General features: G+C 45.8%; 1 protein-coding gene across 5 annotated transcripts in view; it reads left to right on the top strand.

Moving 5' to 3' along the window:
* Positions 1-17,500, top strand: part of dennd2da (DENN/MADD domain containing 2Da) — a 30,388-nt gene that overhangs the window by 7,806 nt on the left and 5,082 nt on the right. The window contains exons 2-10 of one of the 5 annotated variants that reach the window (XM_072681228.1): positions 3,383-3,441; positions 3,776-3,859; positions 4,586-4,633; positions 7,737-7,832; positions 11,562-11,746; positions 14,302-14,414; positions 15,994-16,063; positions 16,157-16,234; positions 16,843-16,983. In XM_072681228.1, the coding sequence (XP_072537329.1) occupies positions 3,399-3,441; positions 3,776-3,859; positions 4,586-4,633; positions 7,737-7,832; positions 11,562-11,746; positions 14,302-14,414; positions 15,994-16,063; positions 16,157-16,234; positions 16,843-16,983 (858 nt within the window). In that variant the 5' untranslated portion in view covers positions 3,383-3,398. Of the gene's footprint in view, positions 1-3,382; positions 3,442-3,775; positions 3,860-4,585; positions 4,634-5,498; positions 5,751-6,919; positions 7,062-7,736; positions 7,833-11,169; positions 11,477-11,561; positions 11,747-14,301; positions 14,415-15,993; positions 16,064-16,156; positions 16,235-16,842; positions 16,984-17,500 lie in introns of those variants that run through there. The other 4 variants (XM_072681229.1, XM_072681232.1, XM_072681230.1 and 1 more) reach the window with 4 other exon arrangements.

Raw genomic sequence — 17,500 nt, 5'->3', positions numbered from 1 at the left:
GTAACACTAAAGCCTGTTCGAACCTGTGTGTGTGTGTGTGTGTGTGTGTGTGTGTGTGTGTGTGTGTGTGTGTGTGTTAATGGAGAAGTGGGGGTCACATTTCTCTCCGCCTGCACTGAGTTCACAATTACACTCTTGCAGACACACACACACACACACACACACACAGTGACTCTGGCTGTAAATAACACCCTGCAGGAACAGCCTGTCATTACGCAGGTGTGCTCAGTCCACACCGGTCAGCACAGACACCACCCTAACCCCCATCCCAACACCAGCCGGTCTCTGAAGCAATAGTATGACGTGAAAGGGATAATTGGGTGGATGGTTGGATGGAGGGATGGATGAATGGTTGGATGGAGGGATGGATGAATGGGTGGATGGTTGGATGGATGGATGGGTGGATGTTTGGATGGAGGGATGGATGTTATGCTACATCTGATGTTTTAGAACTTTGGATGGTTCTTCTGAGCATGTTTGATGTTTTACAGATGAAAGAATTTAATTTAATACCAATTCTAGATCTCCTAAAACCAAACATCCGAGCCAAGAACCTTTAAGGAACCTTTACGTTTAGTACAGTTACAGTGTAGTGATGGACAGGAAGGCTCTAATGCTGGAGATTCCCACACAGCAGCGGCGTGTTTCTCTCGGGTAACAGGAAGACCCTCTGCAGCCTGGAGGTCAGCTCCATAGGGGATACTGCCGGCTATATATAACCCCCATAAACCCCAACCACCACGTCCTACACGGTCAACACGCCGAGAAACATAGAGCAGCTCCCGACATCACTCAGGAACAGAGAACCACACTGACCTCACCATCACCAAACCTTCAGCTCCACGGCAGCGGCAGGGAAAGCGTGGAGGCTGACAGTTCAGCAGGTCGGAAAGTCTGAAGACCAGACATGAGCTTCAGCTCTACTGTGCAGCAGGTTACACTGCTGCCAGACACTCTCACACACACTCACACACACACACACACACACATGCGTATGCACAGACGTGGTTTAGTGGCACCAACTGTCTTCTGCCCCACAAAACTGCCACAACCAAAACCCCCAGCTTTCCTGTAACTGCTGCTCCATCAGACTTTCAGCGATGTGAGCGAAAGTTCAGCCCTTAACCCCAAACGTCTCCGGTTCTACAGTGCACTACACCCCCCTCGCTAAGAGCAGACTATTAATCAACCAATCAGCTGTTATCTAAACAGTTAAAGTTGTAACTAAAAATGATAAAAGTTCAATAAAAGACAAAAATAAATCCTGAATATAATGAGATGATTCCACCCACTTCCAGACAGTGGAGTTATGACACATCATCACATGCTCAATTATAATACTGGTTTTAGTCCAATCACACCTGCTGTTTCAGCCTCAATCAAGATTCCGATTGCAAAATAAAACACAGACGTCTTACTGTATAATAATCAGCAGTGAGGAGGAGGCGGGCGAAGGTGCAGAGGAAGCTTTATTTTGAGTGACCCGAGAGCCAAAGAAACCATTACAATTAAAGTCTAGAGAGCCAGTGGTCACAGACAGTCTTGAGGGTACTCGCTAAACTAGGCGAGTGAAACGGTGACCTGGAAAACAACACCACCGTTACATAAGCAAACAAAACACGGAGGCTTCACACGGCTCAAATCCACCACAAAGGAAACCACGAAAGACAGTCTTCATGCTGAGACGTCTCTCTGTGTCGTTCTGTATAGTAGTAAACAGCTGCATACGGTCTACAGAGTCTACAGAGGTCTACAGTAATCTACAGAGGTCTACAGTAATCTACAGAGGTCTACAGAGTCTACAGAGGTCTACAGTAATCTACAGAGGTCTACAGAGTCTACAGAGGTCTACAGTAATCTACAGAAGTCTACAGAAATCTACAGAGGTCTACAGTAATCTACAGAGGTCTACAGTAATCTACAGAAGTCTACAGTAATCTACAGAAGTCTACAGAAATCTACAGAGGTCTACAGTAATCTACAGAGGTCTACAGTAATCTACAGAGCTCTACAGAAGTCTACAGTAATCTACAGAGGTCTACAGTAATCTACAGAGGTCTACAGAAGTCTACAGTAATCTACAGAGGTCTACAGAAATCTACAGAACTCTACAGTAATCTACAGAGGTCTACAGTAATCTACAGAGGTCTACAGAAATCTACAGAACTCTACAGTAATCTACAGAGGTCTACAGTAATCTACAGAAGTCTACAGTAATCTATAGAGGTCTACAGAAGTCTACAGTAATCTACAGAGGTCTACAGAAGTCTACAGTAATCTACAGAGGTCTACAGAAATCTACAGAACTCTACAGTAATCTACAGAGGTCTACAGTAATCTACAGAGGTCTACAGAAATCTACAGAACTCTACAGTAATCTACAAAAGTCTACAGAGGTCTACTGGCATCAACAACAACAGTGCAGAAGCAGCCTATAGACGTCTACAAGTTCCAAATAAATGTCCAGTCTACAGTGGTCTGGAGCAGTCTATATGAATCTACAGCTGTGCACAGAAATCTGTAAAAGTCTAAAGTAGTAAATCTACAGCTCTGCAGCTGCCTCCAGGAATCTGTGACAGTCCATAAAAGTCTCCAGTATCTGTGAATCTACAGTCTGTATGCGTAGTCTGTGCAGAAGTCTGTACAAAAGTGTATGCCCGTCTATACAGCAGTCTATAGTCTGCAAATAGGAGTTCAGTAAAAATCTATTCAAATCTACAAAACAGCGACAGACTGTAAGAATGTTCCGGAGTGTGTAACAGTCTGTAAAGGTCTTCAGGAGTCTGCGGCAGTGTGCTGACTGTAAGGACTCCAGAGGCGTCAGGGTGCGCTGTCTCAGGGCTGAGCTGAAGGCTGTACCTGCTGCTCAAACAAAGAGTGAGCACAGCTAATATTTACTGATGTGTGTCAAAGCAGAACTCGTGTCCGGGAAAGTAGCTGAGCTGGCTGGTGTGTGGTCGCACTGGTTACTCAGACAATGTGGGCAGTGTGCAGCTCGGCCGGTCTGTATGAAGGTTAGGGAGCCACAAAGGGCTGCAAACTTCTCACAGGAGAAACTCACCTGCCTCTAAACCAGGCCTCCACTCAGCAGACGTGCACTGGTCTGTTGGACTCACACTGGTAAATCAGACTGGGAAGAGTGGGAGCTGAGGGCGGCAGATTATAGTGATCAGGAGAAACTCCAAACACGGCCAATCAGCCGGCCCAGGTGGAGTTAGCACGGGAGCTATGAGGCTAACGTAGCTAAGTAATGGAGCGGATAGGTGGGGGACTGGAAAAGACTGAACAGTCTCAGCTGATTGGCCATTCAGGTCAGGGTGGGAGGGGTGGAGGTTATTGATCAGGGTATTGATTACTGATGATTGGTCTGGATGTGTTTCAGCTGTGAGAGGAGTGTGATGTCCCGCCGGAGCTGGAGTTTCTCCTCCGTACGTCTGAAGAGTGAGTACTACACACACACACACACACACACACACACACACACACCTAGAGAACGCCGTCAGACACACGGAGCTGCAGGAGAACGGCCCAGTCCAGCTGGATTACCCTATAAACAAGCGTTCCTCAAGGGCTGGTTCTACTATACAGAACCGAGAGAACTCAAAGAACCCTTTAAATTCTTAAATGCTTGAAAGGCCTGAGAACCCCTTCAGTACTACAGAGAACCCTTATTACTTACAGTGTAGTGGAACCCCAGGAGGGGCTGTAGATGTTCAGAAGTGTGTGTTCATTTGAAGTGTGTGTGTGTGTGTGTGTGTGTGTGATGTATCTGCAGCTAAGCGGGGGTCTGATGATGAAGCTGTGGACGTGTTTCGGAGGACAGGGAGATTATTCTCCTCTGTTAGAGAAGATCGCAGACGTGAGTTCCACAGCAGCAACACCCCCACTCAGCTTCCAGCATTTTAGCCCCACCCACTCAGCCTACAGCAGTTTAGCCCCACCCACTCAGCCTACAGCAGTTTAGCCCCACCCACTCAGCCTACAGCAGTTTAGTTTTACACCGTGTGCTGGGTGTAGCTGTAGAGACTACACCGTGTGCTGGGTGTAGCTGTAGAGACTACACCGTGTGCTGGGTGTAGCTGTAAAGACTACACCGTGTGCTGGGTGTAGCTGTAGAGACTACACCGTGTGCTGGGTGTAGATGTAAAGACTACACCGTGTGCTGGGTGTAGCTGTAGAGACTACACCGTGTGCTGGGTGTAGCTGTAGAGACTACACCGTGTGCTGGGTGTAGATGTAAAGACTACACCGTGTGCTGGGTGTAGCTGTAGAGACTACACCGTGTGCTGGGTGTAGCTGTAGAGACTACACCGTGTGCTGGGTGTAGCTGTAGAGACTACACCGTGTGCTGGGTGTGTTTACTGAAGGTCAGCTTCCAGTTCTGCTCAGCTACAGCGGAAGAAAAGAGAACTGAGACAGGTGGCGGGGAGACACTCGGGGAGGGACAGACAGAGGGACAGACAGAGGGACACAGAGGGACAGACAGAGGGACACACAGAGGGACAGACAGAGGGACACACAGAGGGACAGACAGCCCTGCAGACGGACGGATTACAATATTTACTTTCTGTCTCTTCTGAATCAGATAAGAGACCCGAGGACGGCGCTGACCCGGGCTCCGAGACGCACAATGGTAAGAGCACACGGGCCGAGCCTCCTCCTGCCTCTGACAGCAGAGCTTCAGGCCTGTGTTTGTGTTTCTCCACCGTGGTTTTAATGAAATGCATTAGAGCCTCTATTTCTCTGTTTTGTGGCTCAAATCAAAGTACACTACCTGGACAAAAGTATTGGGACACCAGCTCTTTCACTGCTTTTTCTGAAATCAAGGGTATGCTCCACAGCTCCTCAATGCTGGGGGGCTTTATACCCCTCTAGCCCACTCCTGGCATTAGGCAGCATGGAGCCAATAGCTCTGTGTGTGTGTGTGTGTGTGTGTGTGTGTGTGTGTGTGCATTTGCACATCTGCGTCAGCAATGGGTGCAACCTAAACCTAAAACCATTTTTTAAAATGAGGGCAGCCAATCAGAACTCATTTGCATATATTCCGTTTACAGGCGTAAGCGCTCTGCTCTGAGTTTTTGCTGGTAGACGCTTTTAGATAGTCCAAACTGATCTTCAATGGTCAAGTTGGTTAAAGCTGGTCATGGTGAAATCATCTGGTGAAGCTGCTAATGCTGCTAAATCCAGCTAGTCCCTCAAACACACACACACACACACACACACACACTATGTTGGTCAGCAGCTAAACTGGTCAACCAGCATAACCAGCTGTTTAATTCCAAAAGGTTAGAAGAGCAGTTATGGCTGTGGAGTGTGGAGTGTCAGTGGAGCTCCAGGTGTAGGACATGGGCCCAGTGTTTAGTTTGGCTCTCAGGTTTTTCCAGGTCACATCCGTGTTGTTGGAGCTCAGTGGAGCTTCACTGGTATAAACCCCACCTAGTAAACGGGAATACAGGTAAGAGCGCGCGATCAGAGGGCAGTGAGTAAACCCTGCCCGCGAGGGAAGCGTCCGACCGTTTTCCAACTAAGTGAAGAAGCAGAGTCAGGGCTCGGCCCCCTGCTGGCCACCGCGCTGCACTGCAGCCCTCAGCGCTGAAGCGGTGGAGGAACGGCCGGAGTCACGCAGCCGCTCTGATGGGCTCTACAGACGGGACATTTAGGCAGGACTGAGACACGGGTGGTTGAAAATATGAACGGAGTCGGGATCTCGAAGTTTAGGGAGCGAGAAGCGAAGAAAGCTAACCGGAAGAGTGAGTACTGTCGAGACTAACGAACTTACTCCGTGGTTTCCAGCCGCTTGTTCAACTCGCCGTTCCACCTTAAATTCTGCAGCAGGGACAGCAGTAAGTCCTCAGGCGCCAGACTGTGACTGCTGCACCATTTAAGGTGGAACGGAGAGTTCGACTAAGAAGTCGATTTTAACTGCGAGTTAAGTTCTGAATTTACATGCATTACATTTATTACACGTTTATTAATTAAATATTCAATATTAACGCGCATAAAATTACTTATAAAAACTATTTATTTGTTGTGGTCCAGCTTTCCACTGAAGGTGATTCACTTTAAGCCCCGTAGCTGAGCTGAGTCTCTAGTGTGTGTGTGTGTGTGTGTGTGTGTGTGTGTGTGTGTGTGAGAGAGAGAGTGTGTGTGTTTGTGGGAGGATTAGGGTTTGGTGGCACTTGTGTAAACTAGTCATGAATGAGTTAGAGATAAGGCTGTGTGTGTGTGTGTGTGTGTGTGTGTGTGTGTGTGTGTGTGTGTGTGCAGTAATAAGGTAATAAAGCAGGGATGAATCGATAATAATGTTCAGTAATAAAAGTATGAGCTCATTATTACTGCAGTGAAATTCTCATCCCCTAAAATCATTTCTGTTACTGTGTGTATTTCTCTACTCTATGTGTAGATATATAGATGTTTATATATCTATAAATCATGAAATATCATATTTAATGTGATTCTAACAGATTTGTTATAGCTAAGATTTGTAAAGAAATTAAATGATGGTAAAATTCAGATTCAGATTTTTTCACACTGAATCGTTTAGTAAAGAATCAGAGTTGAATCATTTGGGTTTATGCATTAAAGCATTTATTAAAGACTTGATCTTATGAAATATGTAATCAGATTGTGAAACTTGAGCTTTTAAGACGCACTGAATCACTAAACACGTACTGAAATGTGTTGAATTGTAAACGTTTATAATGCAGTGAATCGTTTGAGGTGAATTGAGGTGAATTGAGGTGAATTGAGGTGAATTGTGAGAGTTTATGATGAAGTGAATCATTTTCTATAGGAAACCATGTTCATCTGTTTGAATCTCAGTGCAGTTTGTAGATGATGTTCTGTGGTAGTGTGACGAAGACAGCATCCTGTTAGTGTTATCCCTTAAACACACACACACACACACACACACACACACAGCTGCTGTTTCTCACCACAGACAGTAAACCTGCAGTTGAGAGAGTCTCTCGTGTCGCAGAGGATAAACAGCAGCTCCTTCAGCGCCTCAGCCGTAAGATCTGCCTCTGATTATTAATCCTGGACTTTTATTGATTAGCAGTGTGAGTGTGATTCATTTATTGATTGATTATGTTCATAGTGTATTTGTATTGGTGAATTTTGCCACTTGATGCTCATGTTTAATTCATTTATTTTTAATGAGAAATTAAAAATCTTATTGGATCAGAAGCTCATTAAATAAACTCAGATATGTTAAATATAAAAATGAAAACAAAATGCAAAGTATACAAATACTAACAGTACTATATATATATATATATATATATATATATATATATATATATATATATATATATATATAATGAAATTGATTCTGCTTGATTATATTAATATAATGTATATATTATTATTAGATATTATTTATAATACTTCAGCCGAAGCAGGAAGGGGACAGTATTTAAGAAATGGCAGTAAAAAAGTAAACATTTCTGTTCATGTTTTGTGTGCAGGGTATCTTAATTATCAAGTTCATTAAAAAAATGTAATTAAATTATATTAAATAAAATTAAATATGAACTTTTAGCAGTGAAAAATGAAAAACAGACAAACTTTATTACGTCAGTACAGACTCGCCGCTGCAGACATGAGGAAGCTCTGGGGCTGAAGTGCTGTAATTCTGTATGGATTTATTTATTGATGATGATGATGATGATGATGGCCCTGTCTGAATCAGTGCAGATAAGATCTGTTCAGTATGAGCCTGCTTTTCTCTGCAGGTGCGTTCCTGCCGGGCGAAGATGATGAGGACAAAGGAGCGATGAGGAGGCTCAGCACCATGTGGAGCTCATTCCGTGGCAAAATCAGCCGAGACCGTAAGCAAGCTTTCAGTCCAGCAGCTAATGAACACACACTGAGCAGTTCCACATGAGAGCGGGTAATCTGATCACCAGCGGCGTGACTGATCCCCGAGCCCTGAATCCGTCGATCAGACCAGACGCGCTCGGCATCTCTGTGAGCTTCTTCACAGCATTGGGAAAGCAGTAGAGAAAAGTGTTTCCAAACTTTTGATGGGTGGTGTAGAACTTTGAATGGTAATTGGAGATATACACCAATCAGCCATAACATTAGTACCAGCTGAAGTGAAGAGCACTGCTGATCTGGGTCCAGTGGCTCTTGTCTGTCAAGGGGAGGATCTGTTGGGCAGTGAAGAACAGTCAGGTCTTCAAGGTGATGAAGGTGATGAAGGTGATGAAGGAGATAAATGGACAAGCGTAAGAATCTGAGACAGTTTGACAAGAACCAGACTGTGATGTTCTAGATAATGACTGGGTCAGAACATCATCAGGCAGATCAGGAAGGATAACCAGTGAACTGCCATCAGGGTCATGGGCACCCAAGGCTCACTGATGCTCATGGAGGTCCCATGTAAGTCTGGGTGCCAAATAACGCAGGACCTTCAGAGGTCTTGTGGAGTTCATGACTTGACGGGTTGGAGATGTTGCGGCGGATCGAGGAGGACCTATTCACTACTGGGGAGGTTTTAATGTTATGGCTGATTGAATTATATATGTACATTTCTGATATTTGTTTTTCCTCTCCTGTAAAGTTGCTGTTGTGGAGATAGCAGGTTTTTGCGTGACAGTGGCGTTATCTGTCTTGGTATCTCTGTATATCTAAATTTAGCAGCAGATTCACCCTTAAGAATCGTTCTCCCGTCACCCTGATTTCCTGTTTATTTGACACCATCCCTCACCCTGTGGGTCTGTGGTTGGGGATGCGTGTGTGTGTGTGTGCGTGTGTGTGTGTGTGTGTGTGTGTGTGCGCGTGCGTGTGCGCGCGTGTGTGTGTGGATATCTGCAGGTGCATGCTCGTGCACAGACAGGAAGGTTAGCAGAGTGTGGCAGCAGCTCACGCGTCACATTTCCTCACACTCACTGGATTATAGAGCAGCATAATGTGAGAGTTAGCACTTCTGCTCCTGAGCTCCCCCTACAGGTGGGGAGTGTAATTCACGTTAACTCCACTGCAGTAAATACAAGTCAGGCTTTGAGTGCCCCCTAATGTACAGCTGTACACGTGCATTTCTGGACAGTGTGAGAGCTGCAGAAGCTTGATCTGAAGGTGGAGCAGCATGTGGGCGGAGGTGGTAGAGTAATACTACAGGATTCTACACTAATATGACTCTATGGGTTCTGCAGCGTTACACAGCAGCAGTTCTGGAGAGAGGTTCTCCTCCTGCAGCTCCACCACCAAACCTCCATATAGTGCAGTAGCAGCAGCGCTCCGGCCCGATACTGAAGCTGCTGGTTTAAGGTGGAGCTGATACAGGGTGATGGTTTAAGGTGGAGCTGATACAGGATGATGGTTTAAGGTGGAGCTGATGCAGAGTGATGGTTTAAGGTGGAGCTGATGCAGAGTGATGGTTTAAGGTGGAGCTGATACAGAGTGATGGTTTAAGGTGGAGCTGATACAGAGTGATGGTTTAAGGTGGAGCTGATGCAGAGTGATGGTTTAAGGTGGAGCTGATACAGATGCTGTGTAAAGTGGTGCAGCACTGCAGGCTGTGCTGAGAGGGCTTCCAGTACTCACCATGTACCCTATTAGAGCTCCTGTGAGAGAGAGAATCACCCCAGAACCTCAGCTTCAGTGTTGCTCCTTCATCAGAAGGATCGCAGGCTTGATCCCTGGTGCTGCCACAGCCAACCGTCAGTAAAGGCAGGATGAGAGGAACAGTAGCTCTTCCCAAATGGAGGTAATGGAATGAAAGATCTCTGCTGTAGCTCAGCTCCAACCAGACTGGGTTGTTTTTTTGGCAGCGCTGAGAAAAGCGTCAGAAAATAGACCAACGTTTAGTGGAGGAGTGAAGAGTGTAGATCCTCCTCGTCTGGCAGGTTAACTAGCTCACTCTCCACCTGCTGCGTCTCGTTTACAGCGAGGCTCTGAGCTAACGCTAGGCTAAAGTTCCACCTTAAATAAGGCAGCAGGTTCGCTCTGCTGCTGAAACACACTCACTGAAATCTGCAGCACTATTTAAGGTGGAATGGAGAGTTAGCATTAGAACCAGCTTTAGCTTTAGCTGGGGTTTGTTTTCCTCGCTGAAATAAAGTCACAGTAAGCTTTACAGAAACCAGAAGTTCATATAGATCAGGTGTATTAATGTAGCTCCGCTACAGCAGACCTATCGATCAGAAGAGGGTTGGAAGTTTAAAAGCCGATACCTGATCCAATAGAAATGACAGGGCCGGATCAGGACATCCCTAGTAGCTGCATTTTTCTGCTACTATAATATCCTTATATCAGCGGAATAAAACAATCATATGACCATAATATCGTTTCTCTCAGTTTCTCTGAGACGGTATATCCTCCGATATAATAAACAGTTATCAGGACAGGCCTGAGTGGAGCTCCGGACGGAGGTAGTGCATGGGGAGTTTAGGAGAGGGGTCTGTAAATAAAGCACTGAAAGTATAGAACCTCACCGTGTGTGTATCAGTATTCAATATCAGAGTAGAACCACAACGACCTGTTGTGCAGATGTCAGTAGAGTGTGTGCAGCAGTGTGTGTGCGGCAGTGTGTGCGGCAGTGTGTGTGCGGCAGTGTGTGCGACAGTGTGTGCAGCAGTGTGTAGCAGCAGTGTTTATGCTGTTATTACACTGGCAGTGTGTGCAGCAGTGTGTGCAGCAGTGTGTGTGCGGCAGTGTGTGTGCGGCAGTGTGTGCGACAGTGTGTGCAGCAGTGTGTAGCAGCAGTGTTTATGCTGTTATTACACTGGCAGTGTGTGCAGCAGTGTGTGCAGCAGTGTGTGTGCGGCAGTGTGTGCAGCAGTGTGTGCAGCAGTGTGTGTGCGGCAGTGTGTGTGGCAGTGTGTAGCAGCAGTGTTTATGCTGTTATTACACTGGCAGTGTGTGCAGCAGTGTGTGTGCAGCAATGTGTGCGCGGCAGTGTGCGCGGCAGTGTGTGCGCGGCAGTGTGTGCGGCAGTGTGTGCGGCAGTGTTTGATCATGAGGTGTGTTTGTTTGGTTCTCTGCAGCTCTGCGGCCTCCAGGAGCTCTGGGTGTCGTCACTGAAGCACAGCAGGGAATTTCTCCACTTTTGTTGGGAGGCATGTTGTAAGTTGCCATGGTGAAGGTATTCAGGCCAGAACAGGACTTCAGTGTGTGTGTGTGTGTGTGTGTGTGTGTGTTAGCTTCCCTTTGTCCTGGCCTGCAGTGGGGGTGGAGGTGCTCTGTGGAGAAGCTGCTGCTGCAGTCAGTGTGGTGTTTTGATAAAGGAAAGCTGGATAGGTGCTCCAGTGTGGCAAGGTGGTTGCTATGGTTGCAAATAAGGTTTACTTGCTGGGGTGTTGCTAGGTGGTTGCTATGGTAGCCAGTGTGGTTGGTTGGCTGTTGTAGTGTATTTGGATCATTGTGATATTTAAAGGATTTCAGACTTTTGCATCTCGAGAAAAAGAATCCACAACAACGAACACCCGAAGACGTCCGGTCCAAAACCCCGAACCCAAGCCTGCACCGCACCGTCAGACCCAACATAATATAAATAATAATAATGATATTAATAATGATAATAATAATATTAGTGCTAATTGCCGTTTTCTGTGCAGGAGGCTCTAAAGAGCCAGATGCTAAAGAGGCCATGAGCTCAGAGCTGGCTGCGGTGGAGGAGAAGCCCAGTGACCAGCGCTACGCCAGCGGCCAGTTCTTCTTCGAGTACCTAGTGGTGGTCAGCCTGAAGGAGAACACCAAAACTGGAGTTTACGAACCTCAGATCTCCTACCAGTTTCCCAAGGTCAGTTAACCTCTCCGACAAACAGCCCATAATAATCTACTGCACACACTGTACGCTTAGACCAGGCGCCGTCGAGGCATGACGCTCTGTAGCTCTACACCTCAGTTACACCACTGGAGTGAGGAGTGAGGAGTGAGGAGGCTGCAGAGCTACCGCGTCCAAATGCGGGTCCATAAAGGGTGTTTCTAATAAAGTGGCCAGTGAGTGGAGGCTGCAGGTTGGGTGTTTCTAATAAAGTACTGAAGTGCTGCTTACTGAACTGCTGCTTACTGAACTGCTGCTTACATCACTGCTGCTTACATCACTGCTGCTTACATCACTGCTGCTTACTGAACTGCTGCTTACATCACTGCTGCTTACTGAACTGCTGCTTACTGAACTGCTGCTTACTGAACTGCTGCTTACATCACTGCTGCTTACATCACTGCTGCTTACATCACTGCTGCTTACTGAACTGCTGCTTACATCACTGCTGCTTACATCACTGCTGCTTACTGAACTGCTGCTTACTGAACTGCTGCTTACTGAACTGCTGCTTACTGAACTGCTGCTTACATCACTGCTGCTTACATCACTGCTGCTTACATCACTGCTGCTTACATCACTGCTGCTTACATCACTGCTGCTTACATCACTGCTGCTTACTGAACTGCTGCTTACTGAACTGCTGCTTACTGAACTGCTGCTTACATCACTGCTGCTTACATCACTGCTGCTTACATCACTGCTGCTTACATCACTGCTGCTTACATCACTGCTGCTTACTGAACTGCTGCTTACATCACTGCTGCTTACATCACTGCTGCTTACTGAACTGCTGCTTACTGAACTGCTGCTTACTGAACTGCTGCTTACTGAACTGCTGCTTACATCACTGCTGCTTACATCACTGCTGCTTACATCACTGCTGCTTACATCACTGCTGCTTACATCACTGCTGCTTACTGAACTGCTGCTTACTGAACTGCTGCTTACTGAACTGCTGCTTACATCACTGCTGCTTACATCACTGCTGCTTACTGAACTGCTGCTTACTGAACTGCTGCTTACTGAACTGCTGCTTACATCACTGCTGCTTACTGAACTGCTGCTTACTGAACTGCTGCTTACATCACTGCTGCTTACTGAACTGCTGCTTACTGAACTGCTGCTTACTGAACTGCTGCTTTCTGAACTGCTGCTTACATCACTGCTGCTTACTGAACTGCTGCTTACATCACTGCTGCTTACATCACTGCTGCTTACTGAACTGCTGCTTACTGAACTGCTGCTTACATCACTGCTGCTTACATCACTGCTGCTTACTGAACTGCTGCTTACATCACTGCTGCTTACATCACTGCTGCTTACATCACTGCTGCTTACTGAACTGCTGCTGACATCACTGCTGCTTACATCACTGCTGCTTACATCACTGCTGCTTACATCACTGCTGCTTACTGAACTGCTGCTTACTGAACTGCTGCTTACATCACTGCTGCTTACTGAACTGCTGCTTACATCACTGCTGCTTACATCACTGCTGCTTACATCACTGCTGCTTACTGAACTGCTGCTTACATCACTGCTGCTTACTGAACTGCTGCTTACTGAACTGCTGCTTACATCACTGCTGCTTACTGAACTGCTGCTTACTGAACTGCTGCTTACTGAACTGCTGCTTACTGAACTGCTGCTTACATCACTGCTGCTTACATCACTGCTGCTTACATCACTGCTGCTTACATCACTGCTGCTTACATCACTGCTGCTTACTGAACTGCTGCTTACTGAACTGCTGCTTACTGAACTGCTGCTTACATCACTGCTGCTTACATCACTGCTGCTTACTGAACTGCTGCTTACTGAACTGCTGCTTACTGAACTGCTGCTTTCTGAACTGCTGCTTTCTGAACTGCTGCTTACATCACTGCTGCTTACTGAACTGCTGCTTACATCACTGCTGCTTACTGAACTGCTGCTTACATCACTGCTGCTTACTGAACTGCTGCTTACATCACTGCTGCTTACATCACTGCTGCTTACTGAACTGCTGCTTTCTGAACTGCTGCTTACTGAACTGCTGCTTTCTGAACTGCTGCTTACATCACTGCTGCTTACATCACTGCTGCTTACTGAACTGCTGCTTTCTGAACTGCTGCTTACATCACTGCTGCTTACATCACTGCTGCTTACATCACTGCTGCTTACATCACTGCTGCTTTCTGAACTGCTGCTTACATCACTGCTGCTTACATCACTGCTGCTTACTGAACTGCTGCTTACATCACTGCTGCTTACTGAACTGCTGCTTACATCACTGCTGCTTACTGAACTGCTGATCTGCAGCTGATTAAAAGACCTGATCAAAGCTGAAACTCAGACCTTCCTACTGCACACCTCCACACCCAGTACACACTCTGCTCAGGTTTGGTTATACTGGGAGGGGGTTTAGTTGTACTGGGGGGGGTTAGTTGTACTGGGAGGGGGTTTGGCAGGCCTACATAATCATCATCATCATCATCATCAATAACAACAAATGCTAGCTGAGCTCTTCTCTGCTCTGTGTTTCTCAGAGGGACGGGATGGCGCGCTTTCAGAGGGAGGAAGAGGAGAAGACGCTGAAGGCCATCACTCTGTTCTGTTTTCCAGAGGGCATAAACTGGGATCCCCTGACGGAGTACCACAGGTACAGACCAGACACACCTGCCCTCAGGTGCAGGCTAACCTGTTTGCTTTCTTCTCTGGATCCCTACTCCCTCATCAGCAGTGCACTATAAAGGGAGAGACTGTTTGGTAGTTAGAAACACTAGTGAATTGGGACACTTCCTCTTCCTCATCCTCCTCATCATCATCCATCAGTACCGGCCCCACAAACACGTGCATGAGAGTCTGAGCCGTGTTTAAAGCTCCACACACGGTCAGTTCTGGAGTTGGGTTACGCCTCGACTCTCATTATCTTTATTAAATCAGTAATTATTAATCATGCCTGATTTATGATTTTAGGCTCAATTTATGAACACAGCATTAACTAAATGACTGCCGAGCTACGCATTACTGACTGTCTTCACCTCCAGATTTATCCATTCAGATCATTTTGATCTTCATTTTTTGTGCTTTTTATATGATCAGAACTGCAGAGAATATGAATCTGTATAAATCTGTAAATTCAGTCATTAAGGGAAATAAGTGCTGTGTCAGTGTTCTGCTCTACTCTTATTAAACCGCAAACCAGCTCTAATACAAACATGTGACCTGCACCTGTGATGTCACTTCCTGTGGCAAATAACACATGGAAGGCAGTGGAGTGTGTTTTATTACTCTCAGTATTTTCTGATAAATGTTGAGAAACAGTAAGAGGGTCTTCAGAGAGGGTCTTCAGAGAGGGTCTTCATCATTAAATCTGTTCTGAGGAAATTCACTGAATTCACATTTCACAGTGGATCTAGTTTCAGGATAGAACCTGTAGCTAGAGCACGAAGTGGGAGTGGGTGGGATGTCCGCTGTGTTACTGGTTTAAATGGTTATAACTGGTGCCGGTACATTCCTACTGGACCACGGTTCGATGCGTCCAGTCACACACAGAATACACGGTACGTGCTGTCAGGGTAAATATGCTAATTTCACAAACGCGATGGATTTGCATAGTATTGTGGGAACTGTAGTGGTTTAGGAGTGTTGCTATGGTAACTGTAGTTCTGTTTTCCCCATTGCACCATACTTGTACCGAACCTTGACGTCCAAACAGCAGTGAGACAATAACAAAGGAACTTGCAAAGCATTCTAGTCCTCGCTTGGCCCGTGTAGTGCGCAGTGCCGACCTAATAGTGCCGACCTAATAGTGCTGACCTAATAGTGCCGACCTAATAGTGCTGACCTAATAGTGCCGACTTAATAGTGCAGACTTAATAGTGCAGACTTAATAGTGCTGACCTAATAGTGCCGACCTAATAGTGCAGACTTAATAGTGCCGACTTAATAGTGCAGACTTAATAGTGCAGACTTAATAGTGCTGACCTAATAGTGCCGACCTAATAGTGCAGACTTAATAGTGCCGACTTAATAGTGCAGACTTAATAGTGCAGACTTAATAGTGCTGACCTAATAGTGCCGACCTAATAGTGCAGACTTAATAGTGCCGACTTAATAGTGCAGACTTAATAGTGCAGACTTAATAGTGCAGACTTAATAGTGCAGACTTAATAGGGCCCTCAAAGGTAAACAGGAGCCACTTCAGTCACAGCCCTCTCCTCTCTCCTCCCTCACAGCGAGACGTTCTCCTTCGTGCTGACAGAAGTGGATGGAAGCAGGAGAAACGGATACTGTCGGAGGCTGCTGGTACCAGTATAACTCTCATCACCCAGTCCCCTTTACATACCAGTTCACATCTTTACCTCTCCCAGTAACTCTCTCTCTCTCTCTCTCGCTCAGCCTCATGGTAATGGTGCTCGTCGACTGGAAGCATACTGCATCATCAGCAAATTGGCCTGTTTCGGCCTCTTCTCCAAGGTAATCCATCTAATCTTCACCAAACACCATCACCCTCCATCACTCTCCACCAAACACCATCACTCTCTCTCTCTCTCTCCCTCCCTCTCTCTTTCTCTCTCTGTCTCTCTCTCTCCCTCCCTCTCTCTCTCTCTCTGTCTCTCTCTCTCTCTCTCTCTCTCTGTCTCTCTTTCTCTCTCTCTCTCTCTCTCTCTCTCTCTCTCTCTCTCTCTCTCTGTGGGAGACTGAGCTCTCTGATTATGAAGCCGCTCTCTCATGGTCAGAAGTTTGGGGACGGCGTTTTGGGAGGAGCCGTTGAGATCTTTCATGTTTGCTTAGTGAAACTGCTCAGAGCTCTAGTTTTGGAATACAGCCAAAGACGAATTTCTCAGACCACTAGGGGCGCTAGTCTGCTATTGACACCCCTTGCTTAATAGGCTGTAAAAGAATAGCATCAGTAGGGTGTATATGTCGTTTTGGGACTTAGGATTTAGCTTCATTTACAGATCAGTTGCAATTACTCACCTAATGCTGCTAATTAGCTTTATTAGAACTTTCATATGTTTGTAATAAACCAATGAAACAAGACTACTTTAAATATCTCAACACAACCTTACTCTTTGGTTCAGATCTTTGATGAGGTGGAGAAGCGGAAGCTGAAGTCCATTGCGATGATCTACCCCTTCATGCAGAGTCTGAGAGAGACCCCTTTTCCTGCACCAGGAAACACTGTCAACATCAAGAGCTTCATTCCCGAATCCGGCACTACGGTACGACCTGCCCTCCCAACAAACTGACGTCTGACCTGCTGCTGTCCAGAGAACCATCAGAACTAATACAGAAATAACCAAGGCACCCGGAGAACATCCAGTATGAAGCTCTAATAACATTAATATCCAGTATGAAGCTCTAATAGCATTAATATCCAGTATGAAGCTCTAATAACATTAATATCCAGTATGAAGCTCTAATAACATTAATATCCAATATGAAGCTCTAATTACATTAATATCCAGTATGAAGCTCTAATAACATTAATATTCAGTATGAAGTTCTAATAATATTAATATTTAGTATGAAGCTGTAATATCATTAATATCCAGTATGAAGCTCTAATAGCATTAATATCCAGTATGAAGCTCTAATAACATTAATATCCAGTATGAAGCTCTAATAACATTAATATCTACTAAAGGTAATAAAGAACTGAAGAAGCTGAGAGATGTGAAACAGATTTGGTTGAAAAATATATATAGAAAGTTACAGATGACCTGAATATTTACAGAA

Source organism: Salminus brasiliensis, chromosome 6 (assembly GCF_030463535.1).
Source record: "Salminus brasiliensis chromosome 6, fSalBra1.hap2, whole genome shotgun sequence".
In the NCBI taxonomy this organism is placed as follows: domain Eukaryota; kingdom Metazoa; phylum Chordata; class Actinopteri; order Characiformes; family Bryconidae; genus Salminus; species Salminus brasiliensis.
Note: the sequence above shows the minus strand (reverse complement) of the source record. Positions and strands in the feature narration are given on the sequence as shown.